The sequence below is a fragment of the Malania oleifera genome, chromosome 3 (genome assembly GCF_029873635.1).
Source record: "Malania oleifera isolate guangnan ecotype guangnan chromosome 3, ASM2987363v1, whole genome shotgun sequence".
In the NCBI taxonomy this organism is placed as follows: Eukaryota; Viridiplantae; Streptophyta; class Magnoliopsida; order Santalales; family Ximeniaceae; genus Malania; species Malania oleifera.
In genome coordinates, this window is record NC_080419.1 from 98,747,770 (window position 1) to 98,762,329 (window position 14,560).

A 14,560-nucleotide genomic window follows, 5' to 3' on the forward strand; every position below is an offset into this window, starting at 1 on the left:
TGCAGTTTTCCTTGTTTCCATTTATCTTTTTTTATTGAACTCCATTAGTCAACAACTCAAAAGTGTCTAATACAGTGTGATTTTCATTAATATGAAGGAAAAGCTTAGAAAAACTCGTATATATTATGCCACGTACAATGCTCTTTTGGAGATGAAAGAACTGATGCTGAAAGAGACATCCTTGTTGAACTCAGTTAGTTTGCAGGTGTGCTGAAATAACTAAGATTTGGCTTTATTTAGCATCATTGATATCTCCTTTGTTGCTGTTGCTGCACATGAATTCTTGATACCATGAATTGAATCGTGTGATAAGGTTTAAGTGGTTGCTTGACAAATGGGACACAGCTTTTCTAGGAGATGATTTAGAGTGTTCTATTCCCAATGTTTTGTATGTATCTTTCTTGTAAGCCAGTTTCATTGCTTTCGTCGTGCTGATTGATTGCATTTTTGTAGTTCCCATTGCTCTCATTTTTTTTTCCCTTTTTGGTGATTTATGACTGTTTAGATGGTAATTTGATATATTATTTTCCTTGTGCTTTGTCTTTGTCCCCTTGCCATTTTCTTTTTATGGACATCAATACTGCATTTAGGGAGATGGATTTGAAGCATTGGATATGAATTTTTCTTGGCTTGGACAAATTTAATACACATTTATATTGAGTTTTGTCGAAATATGCACAATCTTAAACCCAGTGTTCCAAGTTCTCATCTTCCCAAACACATTATTAGTTTCCTTACAATTCACAACCAAAGGATACTATCCAAAAATGTTTTTGATGCAGAATATCAGGCAAATGTGATTGTGATACCATTTTTCTGACAATTTTTCCTTCACTGAGGTCTTATTTGCTGAAAATGATTGTGACCTAACCAACAATATGGCTAATATGACTACTCACTATCAACTGGAATGTAATCAATGAAATGTCATCAAACATGTTGTGGGCTCATTTTTTGAAATATTTTGGATTTGGATTAACTACGTAATTACATAAAATTGTAGACTGTAGAGTACTGGCCTCAACATTGAATAATTTAAAACATACCCCTTCAGCTTGTGGGCTTTCATCAGTTTGCTCCTCTTGTACTATTTCATGTGTGAGCTTAGTTATTTATTCTGGTTTGTATTATCAAAATTCACTGAAGCTTCTTTGGAAATGCCAATCTAGACCAAAATTGGAATTCAAATGTGTTAATTCACTAAATTTCTTGATTATATGTGGGATACTGCCTATCTCTGATACTTCACTCCTTTGCTGATAAAAAAGATCTTGCTCATGATTTCTTTAGCAATTATAATTTTCTCATCATTCATGACTCAGTTTATGCAATTATGTGTAGTTCCAAGATGCTATCACTACCAGCATTGGTCGTATGAAACTCATTGATTCCATGGAGGGTATTGTGAAAGGAACTCAGCAGGTAATTGTTATGTTTTTTTGCCCTTCTATAGTTGCTCAGAAGTTAGCTGTTAGATTACCCCTTCACCTAAAAGCTGAAGCTGTTAGCTTATGGGCCAAAAATGTTTGAGGCTTTAACACTTCCCCTCTTGGGCAGCTTGATTGCATTTGGAGAGATGAACAAATGATAAACACCACCCATTGCAGGGAATAACATAATTTTTAACGACCGCCAACCAATGCAGTCAACAAGGCTAGAACCCAGGAGCTCTTGGCAACCATAGCTTTGATATTATGTTAGTTTACCTCTGTACATAAAAGCTTAAGCTGTTAGGTTGTGGGGCAATAATAATATCAAGCTTTAACAGTTAGCTGACTAGATTCACAAACTCATTGATTAGTGATGACTTGCTAGGGTTCTGATGCTTTTTTTATACACAGGAATTTGCTTCAGTTATTCATTAAAAATGTAAAATCCCTAATATAAACTATGAGAATTTAGGATATATGCATGGGACATACCGTAAGAATTAGGGAACTAGTAGCCTTATGATCAAGTAGGTCAAAAATGCAAAGTGCCATTTCTACTAGCACCACTTAAACAATGAGAATTTAGGATATATGCATGGAGTCACTTTCTACTAATATTTATGGGGATTTAAATTCCAGTCTCCAGCTGCACTTAAAAAGAAAGCAGAAGCAGTAACCAAACCTCTGTAGCTTTTCCTGATTACACCTTCCAGCCCACTGGGTTGCCTCTGGCCTCTCCTTTGATCTAATTAACAGTTCACCACACTTTGGGAAAGTTGTGAGGATGAAACTTTTGTACTCTGTGTTCTGTGCTTCCTTCGGACTGTCTTAATTTATCACAGGTATTGTTATGAATAGTGAATACTTCGATCTTCTAAATTCTTTACCACCCTGGTGTTTTTACCAGAATTCTAAAAAAGTGACAAGGAAGTGGGGCAAGACAAAAAAAATTATTTATTTTTCCCTTTTAAACCTAGAATGTGAATTAGCTGGCTACAAATAGTTAGAGATATGTGACTGGTTGTGTTATGTTATAAGCATTCTATTTGTGTTCACTGTTAACTTGTAAGTTACAAGTACTGGATGGCCCCTGGTTGTCCATTCCTTCCTGAACTTCCATTTTATTGTTTGGTTTCTTTGAGATGCTTCAGATTTATTAGGAGTGTACTTACTGTTGTATCCATTTTATAGAAGCTAGAAAAAGTGCAATTGGCCCTTCAAGCAGAGCAGAAAGCTTGTGATTCCCTGAAGGAGAGGTATGCTGTAGCAATTGCCGAGCAAAGACAGTGCTATTCTCTCTTGAAAGCTTTCCAAGTAAGTGATGCAAACTTTTAGGACAGAATATTATGATTAATAGCGACATGAACCATATCAAAATGAATACATTGACATCCTTCTCATTTTTATTTTTTTTTCTCTTGTTGAATTTTAAAAGAGGTGCTGCTAGGTTGACAGTGATATATATATATATATTTGATTTTGTAGCTGTTTAACTATCCAAGGTTGATATTGTTTGAGTCCCTATTATCCTGCATTGCCTAATTTACGAAGTGAAGATTTTATGTTTTTTTAATATTTTGAAAAATATATAAAGAGGGTAGAAAAAATGCAAAAAAAAAAAAAACTCATTAGTGAAGCTAAACATAGAGCTTATGATACTTTATATATTAGTCTAAATACAAAAGAAAGAAAAAAGACATTTATAAACTTGCTAGAACTAGAGAAAAAAAATGTAAAGATTTATGTAAAATATATAAATGATGACAATGATAATGTTTTAACTAAAGAAGAATATATGAAAGAGAGGTGGTGGAAATACTTTGATAAGTTGCTTAATGAAAGCCAAAATGAAAGCTTGAACTCGAAAGTGACAAATGAGGAAAAGACTAAAAATAGGAAATTTATTCGCAAAATTTGAGTCTTTGAAGTTAAGATAGCTTTAAAAAAGGTTAAAAGTGAAAAATCTATAGGACTAGATAACATACGAATTGAAGTTTGGAAATGTTTAAGGGATAAAGGAATTATGTGGTTAACTAATCTATTCAACACTATTATAAAAGCCTAAAAAATGTCAGAGAAATGGAGAAAAAAGTATGTTAATACCTTTATACAAAAAAAAAAGGCAATATTCAAAATTATAATAACTACCGCGGAGAAAGATTATGAATCATACCATGAAAGTACGGGGAAGGGTAATTGAACAAAGAATAAGACTAGAAATGAGGGTTTCAAAAAATCAATTTAGTTTTATGCCTAGGAGATTGACAGTAGAAGCTATTTATTTGTTATAAAAATTAATGGAAAAGTTTAAGGAAAAGAAGAGGAACTTGCATATGATTTTAATTGACTTAGAGAAAGTCTGTGATAGAATACCTAGGAAAGTTTTTTGGTGAGTCTTAGAAAAAAAGGGGCTATGCAGTAGATATACTGAAGTCATTAAAAATACGTATGATAGAATAAGTCGGGCATTCCTGACCCACAAAGCGAAACTGGTAGTTTCTTGGTCACGGCCAGTTAACTTTACAGTTCCATTAAGGAGCGTTTCTATGGGATAAACCTCATGAAATATAAGGTTTTCATGAGGCTGATCTTGAGCCACCATCCAAGCAAGAGAATATTTTGACTAGCATTAGAACTATAGGATGGGAATTTAGAGATTTTCCAATAATAATAAGTGTGCATCAAGGTTCTACTTTGATTCCATAATATTTTATCGAGTAATGAACTCACTAGGAATATCCAAAATGAGACCCTTGGTGTATAGTGTTTGCAAATGATATTATCTTGATTAATGAAAGAAGGAGTGGTTTGGAATCTAAGTTCAAACTTTAGAACATTTTAGGGTGCAATTTGAGGATAAGTAAGAATAAGACATGAAATGTATTAGTAACGTAAGGAGTAGTGGAGAGAAGATTAAACTTGACAATCAAGAATTTAATAACACTTGTACATTTCGATATCTTGAATCTATTACACAAGCAGAAGGGGAAATTGAGGAGGATGTAATACATAGAGTTAAAGCAGGTTGGGTGAAATGGAGTGCACCAAGTGTGTTGTGTAATCTTAGAATATCCTTAAAATTATAAGGGAAGTCCTACAAGATGGTTATAAGGTCAATTATGCTTCATGATTCAAAATGTTGAACAACTAAGAAATATATACAAAAAGTGAAAATAGTCAAAATGCGAATGTTAGGGTAGATGAGTGGTATAACATTAAAAATGTAAATTAAGAAACGAGCATATATGCAATAAATTAGACATAGCACTGGTCAAAGGCAAGATAAGGGAAGGGCAATTTAAATGGTCTGAGCATTTGAAATGGAGGCCTAATAGCGCACTTGTGAGGAGTGAGTTAGTTATTATTTCTAACATGAAAAGGAGGAATAAGCTTAAAATCACTTGGAATAAGATAGTGATGGAGGAGTAGAGGAAAATGGTCTCAATTAGGTGAATTGGCGGAAAATGATTTATGTAATTAATCCTACCTAGTGGGACTTTAATGGCTTGTTGTTGTTGTTATAGTAATATTTTGAAAAATAAAGGTTTTTTGGTAATTCCACAGAAAAAACTTGGGTTCCTATGGTGGAAATACATTGTACTTCCAATAAAATTGCTCCAAGGAGTAACTTCTTATGTTTGTGTATATGTTTTCACTTCTAACATTAAAATGGATGGGTCTTTCCTCATTTCTTTCTTTTTCTTTTCCTTTCCTTTGAGTGATATAATTAAGCTCATGTTTAGTTTAAAATAATAATAATAATAATAATAATAAAAGATATATTAAGCTCATTTCGTATTAGCATTAAGAAATGCAACTTATTTTATAGGACTACTTACTAAATTCCTTAGTATTAAGGCCATCTGTATAGGAAGGTTTTGTATATCAAGTACTTGCATGCTCCAGGAATATTTTGGTGCATATACCATGAGTCTACAAGAAGGGCTTAATACAAGTGTAATAAAATCAGACTGTTGTGAAATGGAAGATAGTAGGGATTAATAGACTGCAAATATGTGCACGATGATCATGGTCAAGTTTGGTTGCTACTGCCTATGTTTTTAGAGAATAATGTTTGGCCTAATTCGAAACAAATTACTTTTTAACTTTCTAAGAACTGGCTGGCCATAAGGCTGTATTAAGGGATCTTATGCATACAGTATACATCGTTCATTACTCGATATGTTCTAGCAATTGTGAATTGTCCCATCCATGTATTACCTTGGTCAAAGCCTCTAATTAGATCTTGTAATATGCAGGAGGAATGTGCGAAGAATGAGAGACTCCGGAGTCTGCATTCTGCCTAGGAAGACTGATGTTGTGTAGTTCAGACATTCAAGCATCAGTCACATGAAGAGAAAGAAAACAGTAATTTGGCTCACTTGGTTAAAAAATTAAAATTTTTTTTAAAAAAAACCATTAGAGAAATATATCAATTGGATCAAGTATGGTCAACCTTATTGCGCCTTCCATTTATCTAGGGTATATGATTATGGATTTGAATATGAAAGCACATTAATTTACTGTTCTACAAGATTCCCCATTTGTTTATTTATAACATTATAATATAATGATAATTTAATCGTGACCTTTATAATGGTTTTAGGCTGCATTTGTAAGCAGGAAATTCAAGCTTTAAATTATATAAAGTTGCATTGAGTTTTTTGAATTTCACGTGATATCAATTTTGAGGCTTAAACTCAATGCTTCAAAACACAGCATTACTAGATTGAATGTGCATTTGTGCACTATTAGCTGTTTGATTACTTTGGCATGAAAGACAATAGGGTGAAAATTACTGTCATTAGATGTAGTGGTACAAATATAGAATCTCATGCTTGAACAAAATTCAATGTGATTTTGGTCAAAGTAATTAAATGTAAAGCCCAAAATCTAGGCTCTTAAAGTAATTAAAATCACAAATAAACTTACCTTACATAGCATGGATTTTGGTTAAATATTTGGATTTGTGTGAATTTGAAAAAAAAATTAAATACAATTTTATATTTCTTTTTATTAAATCTATGCAAATCCAAATTCATGGTCCGAACTTTTATGGGAGTTGTGCTGTTCCTCTCTCATGCGAAACGACTTCCCCCTCATTTTCTTGTGTCTCCCTATGGCTTTGAATGTGGGAAGTGCGAGATTCAAATTAAAGGGAAGACCTTTGATTTGAGTTTAGACAAAGGGAGAGAGACTCAGTTTTTGTTCGTGCTCGAGAAAAAATCATGCTCATAATAAATGGATTAAACTTCCAAAAGAGGCAATTCTCTAGTTTGCCAATGGCCTTCTAGATTTTGTTCAGTTGGTTAGGGGTTCTCAAAAGGTTCAAATGGGGAATATGTTGTTTTGGATGTTGATTAAGTCGACTATGGTTGAGAAGTTTTTGGAGTTAGGGTTGGCTAGAATGGTAAGGCATTCTCTATGTTTATCCCTGTGGAGCAAAAGGGGTTGGTTGGCACAACTTCATAAGCAAGTTCTATGAATTAGTCGAAGGGCTTGGGTTTCAATTGCGAGGTGCAGTTGTGCATAGGCCTTTAGAGCCTAGATTATGAAGTCAAGTGGTGATGAAAGAGAAGGCAGGTGAAGGAGAAGGTTGTGAAAGCAAGTACCAACAAGAAAAGTAGGATATTGTGAATGGGATAGATAATATGTGCATTCAAAGATTGTAGGGGAGTCGACACTAGAAGACATCCAACCAAAGTTGCATGTTCATATTGCATAGGTAGTTGGACATGTTGATACTATAACAACACCTAGGGCTTTAGATGATGGTATAGCTCCAATTGAGGTGGCTAGGGTTATAGTAGGGGAAGAAGAACATAAAAAATATAGGTTGGGTTGATTGGTTATTGTATTAAACGCGAGCAAGTTAAAGGGAAAAGGAGGGGCCTCATTTTTATATTGGTCTTATTGTTGAACAGACCCATAATTTATAGGGCCCTATTTTGAATGGCCAATCTAAGGGAAAGGGCAATTGGGCCATTCAAAAGGGGTAAGTCCAAGATTTTTAGTGCCTTATTTTGGATAGCTAGCCTAAGGGAAAGGAAGATTGGGCCAATTATAATAGGTTGACACAAGATGCCCAATTTTTAAGCCCCAATATGAAGGTCGGGAATATAGTGAAAAAGGATTGTCACCCATTTGTAAACAATGGCCAAATTTTCTCTCTAGCTCCCCAAAATTCAAATGGAAAAGGTCATATCGTTGAGCAATTACAGGAAACCGACAACTTGATTTATGAAAAGTTCCTTAACAACAATAAGGAGATAACTAAAAGTGTTCAAGTGGTTGAAGATTCTAGTCTTTTAGAGGGGCTAGAGGATGTTGCAGTGAAGTTTTTTTAAAGGTGATGGTGTTTTAGGTAGGTTAACTGATGCCTCTGACATCAAGGCAAAGGGATCTAAGATTCCTGAGGTTTATACTCGTCAAAAAGTTTATGCAAATGGATGTGGGAATGAAAAAAATGTTTGAAGATAAGAGAAAGCACTCTGGTGAGGTTGTGCCAAATATTTTTAAGAGAAATTTAGAAGGAGAGTTAGGTATTTTGGAAGACATAATGCTAAGAAAAGGATGAGAAATTCTTATGAAGGGGTTAGCAAAGGAAAGGAATTAATGTGATGGGGGTATTTATCAAATAATGGAAGTGATGGTCTAAATGAGTTTGATTTTGGTAGGGGTTTATTGTTGGATGAAATTAGGGAATAATGTGGATATGTTTTTTATTCCAGTGATGTTTTAGTGGATTTATCATATGTACATCCATCCCTTTTAGAAGGATTGGAAGGGGTCTCTATATTTGAAAGTGATAATTTGGTTAGTAAGATGCAACACAAGGATCGTATTTTATTAACACCAATGGAAGAGATTTCAAGAAAGGATTTAAAAGTTCAATATCTCATGGATAAATTTAAAGTTTTATGATCCTGGGGGAAATGAAGTGTGTTCTAATGGGTATAAAAATATATCTAAAAAGGGTTAAAGGGAGTTAGCTTACTTGAAGTGTTCAGTGAATTGTAGCAAGTATTTGGGATGGGAGAAGAGGCTTATTGGATTGGGAATGGGTAGAGGGGCCTCATAATATAACAACGATAACAAAACTAAGCCTTAAGTCCCACTAGGTGGGGTTGGTTATATGAATCCTTTCTGCCAATTTATGTGATCACGGACCATTTCTTTTGACAGATTCAAGGCTATTAAATCCTAACTCACTATCTCCTTCCAAGTTATTTTACGTCTACCCCTTCTACCATCCCCCATAGTAATTAACTCACTCTTCCTCACTGGCGCACTATATGGCCTATGTTGCAAGTGTTTATATCATTTGAGTCGTCCCTCCCTTTTCTTAATTTCTATAGAAGCTACACCTAACTTACCGTGAATATGTTCGTTCCTTAATTTATCTTTCAGTATTATGCTACTCATTCATCTAAACATTCATTCTCATCTTGTCAACTTTTACTTTTTGGATATTTTGTTTCTTCGTCACCCAACATTTTGATTCATATAGCATAGCTAGTCTTATGGATGTCCTATAAAACTGTCCTTTTAACTTTAAGGATACTCAACAATCACAAAGAATACTTGAAGCACTTATCCATTTTGCCTAACTTGCTTTAACTTTATGCATATTTTCAATTTCTCCTTTAGCTTACATAATAGATCCAAGGTATCGAAATATAAAAGTGTTATTTATTTCTTCATCATCAAGTTTAACTTTGACTATAATATTTCTCCTACTATTACTGAAATTACATTTCATATATTATATATTATTCCTACTTATCCTAAAGACTTTAGATTCTATAACTTCTTTCCATAATTCTAACTCAGCCTTTACTCCGCCCCTAGTTTCATCAATTAATATAATACCATCTGCAAACAACATACACCATGAAACCTCATTTTGAATACTTTTAGTCAGTTGGTCTATCACTAAAGAAAAAAGATAAGGGCTCAAAGCAAATCCTTGATGTACACCCATGGTGATTGGAAATTCTCTAGTTTCTCCATCTATAGTCCTTACACTATTCATTACTCCATCGTACATATCCTTAATGACATCAGTATGCCTATTATATACACTTTTTTTTTTTTTTTTCCTAAAGCCCACCATAGAATTTTCTTAGGTATCCTATCATATGCTTTCTCTAGGTCAATAAATACCATATCCAAGTCCCTCTTTTCTTTTCCGTAAACTTTTCCATTAATCTTTTTAGTATACTGTGGTAGATCTCTTAGACATAAAATCAAATTGATTTTCTGAAACTTTCATTTCTAACCTTAATATTTGTTCAACTACTCTTTCCAATAGTTTCATCATATGAATCATAAGTTTAATTCCACGATAATTATTGCAGTTTTGAATATCTCCTTTATTTTTGTATATAGGCATTAAAGTGTTTTTCCTCCATTCATTTGACATTTTCTTAGTTTTTATAATTGTATTAAATAAATTAGTTAACCATATAATTCCATTATCACCTAAGCATTTCCAAACTTCAAATGGGATGTTTTCCGGTCCTATAACTTTCCCATTTTTCATCCTTTTTAGTGCAAAGTTAACTTCGTTAACTCTAATTTTGCAAATAAATATCATATTTTTAGTCTTTTCCTCATTTGTCAAATCTAAGTTTAAGCCTTCTATTTTGTTTTCATTAAACAACTTACTAAAGTAACTTCCACATCTTTCTTTAATGTCATCGTCCTTAACCAAGACAATATCATCCTCACTTTTTATACATTTTATATTTCTTAAGTCTTTACTCTTCCTTTCTCTAACTTTAGCAAGTTTAAATATATCTTTTTTCCCGTCTTTTTTTTTTTTTTTCTATCTAATTTATCATACAAACTATTAAATGATCTGTATTTAGCTTCGCTAATGATTTTTTTTTTTTTTTTTTGCATATTTTCTCGTTTTCTTAAATTTTTCAAAGTTATCCGTGTTTATACATTTTTGCCACGTTTTATATCAAATTATTTTTGTCTTTACAGCCTTTTGGATATCTTTATCCCACCACCATCTTATTTTACTATTCGAGAATCTTCCCCCTTAATTCACCTAAAATCTATTTTGCTATTTTTTTTAATAGAGTATTTATATTTATCTCATCATCTATAGTCCAATCCTCATCTTTAATCATTTTATCTTTAAATTTTATTATATTTTCTTCCTTTAGGTTTCACCACCTAGTTCTCTTACACTGGTTTAATTATCATCTTTCTTCCATTTTTAATACATATATCTAATACTAAGACTCTATATTGTGTGGTTAGACTTTCACGTGGAATAACTTTATAATCCTTGCATGATAAATGATCTACCCTCCTAGTTTAAAAAAAAAATCTATTTGACTTCTAGTTTGTCCACTTTTAAAGTTTATTAAGTGTTTTTTTCTCTTCTTAATGTCAATATTCATTATACTAAAATCATATGACATAGCGAAATTTAAGATAATCTCTCCAGGCTCATTTGTCTTCATATCCATATCATTTATGTATCTTCTCATAACTTTTATTATCTCTTTCAACGTGCCCATTCGGATCTCCTCCTATAAATATTTTATCAGTCTCTAGTATGTCTCGTATAACACTATGCATATCCTTCCAAAATTATCTCTTAAGATTTTCTACTAAGCCTACTTGAGGAGCATAAGCACTACTGATATTTTATTATCTCTTGGCCTAATACCATCTTGACTTTTGTAATTCTATCCCCTACTATGTTTATATCAACAACATTATCTTTTAAGTTTTGTCTACAATAATTTCTACTTCATTCTTATGTTTTTTTTTTTCAGTGTACCAAAATTTAAATCTTGATTTATCAATTTTTCTAACTTTCTCCCTCACCCACTTATTTTCTTGGGGACATGAAAAAACCCAAGTTCAGCTCCTTTTTTTCTCAAGGAAAATAAAAGAAAGAGATGCACAAATGGGAGACTTCAAGGATTTAAAAGCTCAATATCTCATGGATAAATTGGACTCAAAGTTTTGTCATCGTGGGGGGAAATGAAGGGTGTTCTGATGGGTATTAAAACAAAACTAAAAAGGGTTAAATGGAGTTAGCTACCTTGAAGTGTTCAATGAATTGTAGTGTAATCTACTCTCTCTCTCTCTCTCTTTTTCTCTTGATGTTTGCTTTGTTAACTTTGAACTAAAAATTTACATCATAGACACCTAGGATTCAAATCATTGGGATGGGAGAAGAGGCTTATGGGATTGGGAGTGGGTAAAGTGGCCAAACAATAAATAATAAAAGTAAAAATCGAAAAAGAGTAAAGTTTGGGAATAGAAATAGTTGCTCTTTTCTTAGTTGCTCCAATGTTTTGTCCTGTTCTTTTCTTGGGGACATAGAAAACCTAAATTCAGCCCCCCTTTTTTCCTAAGGAAAATAAAAGAAAGAGATGCACAAACGGGAGGTAATCTTCCTTGTGTCTCGAAAAAGAAAATCCCAATTGGTATTGTCGACGTCTCCAAAAAAAAAAAAAAAAAATCAAAGAAAGAAGGTCAAAGAGGCTGATGAAATATTTGCCTTTTGTCTTCCCCAAAGATGCAACAACCACACCACACCACTCTTGTCAATAGGTTTTTGGATATGTACATGAACTAGCTTCGAACCTCTCGCGCCAACAAGAGAAATGGCTTTCTTGGGAGAACGAACATAAAAGGAGAGTGTGTTGGCTAAGAACTCTCTTGACATGTGTTTATTATGAATGATTAGTATGTTGAAAATATTGTATACAAAAATGTATATGGAGACTTAATAGTCTTGGTACCTTTATAAAGAAGTTTCTTGGCTAAAAGAGGAACTTGGAAAATGTTAGAAAAGAAAACGGAAAAAATACAAACAATTATATTTTTCATGTTTGGTTTTAGAGAAAATTGTGAAAGAAAATTATAAATATATATTAAATCAATGAACAAAATTCAATTTTACACACCACTAACATTTGATTTGTTTTTTAGTTTTTAATCAAAAACAAAATTTAAATTTTAATAGTGTTTGATCTAGCGAGAAAATATAATAGAAAGTGAATTATTATTATTATTATTATTTTTAAAATAAAATTTTTAATCCAAACAAACTCAAAAAAAAAAATAATAATAATAATAATAATAAAGGGAAAATGGCCTCTCTACCCGTAAACTTTTGAAGAAGAGCGATTGATTGGCGTTGAAAAATGATTGTTTATAGGCAATCATTAATGTCTCTGGTTTCTTTTTTTTTTGTGGGATTATCATGAGAACTCCAGCCATTGATAAGCCACTTTTCGAACCTCCCGATGCGGCACCAAACTCATGGATCGGCAGCCTTCCCCCTGGTTTGCCAACCAAGTTAATCGGATGCGGTCACGAGTTCAAATTAGCCAGTTGGACGTTCGAGCCATCCGCTCCTCGGGACACAACCGTCGGCATCCACAGTGCCAAGGCATACTTTCATTCCCTCAGGAGTATCTACCGGGGCTCGAATCCTCAATTCTCCATCTTACTATTCTTGGTGCATCTTTTGTCACATTTTTTTTAATGGCCCTTTTGAAATCTCCTTTTTTGGCGGCTGCCGTCTGCAGTAAATTTGACTACCATTATACCTCGTGATTGAGCCCTTTTGCCTCTCTTCAATCATGACTGTCTACTGCCTATTTCATTTGAAGATCTTCTTTTAGAGCACAACGTGTTGATTCAACTTGTCCTATGTTGAGAGAGAGAGAGAGAGAGATTCTCTTCATGCACATTTCGGAGTTCTTTTTGGTAAAAAACACACATGGGGTTGATAACAGTAAAAGAAATCAACTTGTCAAGTGTAATTGGACAGGTTAATTACTTCAAAAATATTGGAATTTAGGACCATGTGTAGGTCTCTTTTTCTAGCTCTCACATCTCACCTTGCTTTCCAAGATTTTATGTATAACAAATGAACTATCAAAGGTATTATGTAAAATTTTATGTATGGTTTTACATAATGGAATAAGATAGTAATTGAATAAATAAAATTTTGAATGAAAAACACAACAAAATCAAGTGATAAATTTAATTTTACTTAGCCTAATTTTATTCCGTTCTTATATATCAAATACATATCTAATGCATAGTTAATTCCTTTTTTTTTTTTTTCCCTACAAAACATCCTCTTGATTTGTGAAAAAGTAAACCACATATAGAAGGCTTAAGGCTAGTGATTCAACTTTTTTGCTAGCATTAGAAGCCTTAATTACAATGCTCTAAACATATATGAGGATGTTATAATTTAGTATTCGTTTTTTATTGTTTTAAATTATTCTTGTAAAGAAATTAATCAAATTCAGTACAAAAAAAGATAGATCGATCTCTCCTAAAGTTTGACAAAGAAATACAGCCTTTTCTTCAGGTTTTATAATTTTAACAAACCTTCATTAAGATTTGGTGAAAAGAAGTACACCTTTCTTGAGTTTTCAAAAATCCCACACGGGTTTTTTTTTTTTTTGTCATTTGATATTTAGCACACATACATCTTACATTGAGCTTGGTTTTTTGTCAAATATAAGAAAATTTTATATTTGTTTGACAAATCTCAGGATATGTTTATTTTTTGTCCAAATCTTAAAAGGGGTTCTTGAAATTATTAGAACCTCAAGTAGGTCAATATGTTTTTGCCAAATTTAAGAGTAGTCAATGGTTTAACCAAAAAAAAATAATACATATCCTATAACCTATGACCACTTTTGTGTAAGATAAAATATGGATGACTAATTCATAAACAACAACCACATGATTTATTTTTAATGAAAAAGAAATCTAATCAAGGTTTAAGAAAAGATAAAATGGAAGTAAAGAATTAATTAATTTTTTAAACAAATTAAAGAAAAACATATCATCAATGATTAATATGTATTCTTGCTATTATTTATTAATACAAATTTTACTACTTCCAAAAGCATAAATTTTTTTTTTCTTGGTAATCAATTGAGACAAAATTTTTAATACCTATTTTGTTCTTACTATTTTAATTTTTTTTAATTTTAATTACAAACACTTACATCATCGTACCCTTTTCTCCTATCCAAGCAACTCTTTTCTCAACTTGTTTCCTCTTCTCAAAATGATTCATCTCATGTCATCTCATTTTTTGTTTTTTTACTGCACACATATAT

The 14,560-nt window shown here is 32.5% G+C and overlaps 1 protein-coding gene across 1 annotated transcript in view; it reads left to right on the forward strand.

Annotated features, from left to right (window-relative positions):
• LOC131151898 (uncharacterized) overlaps positions 1 to 6,024 on the forward strand; it is a 40,644-nt gene extending 34,620 nt beyond the window's left edge. Inside the window, exons 8-11 of the mRNA XM_058103370.1 lie at positions 98 to 205; positions 1,342 to 1,422; positions 2,622 to 2,744; positions 5,690 to 6,024. Coding sequence (XP_057959353.1) covers positions 98 to 205; positions 1,342 to 1,422; positions 2,622 to 2,744; positions 5,690 to 5,737 — 360 coding nt within the window. The 3' untranslated portion in view covers positions 5,738 to 6,024. The remainder of the gene's footprint in view (positions 1 to 97; positions 206 to 1,341; positions 1,423 to 2,621; positions 2,745 to 5,689) is intronic.
• Positions 6,025 to 14,560: the final 8,536 nt, after the last annotated feature.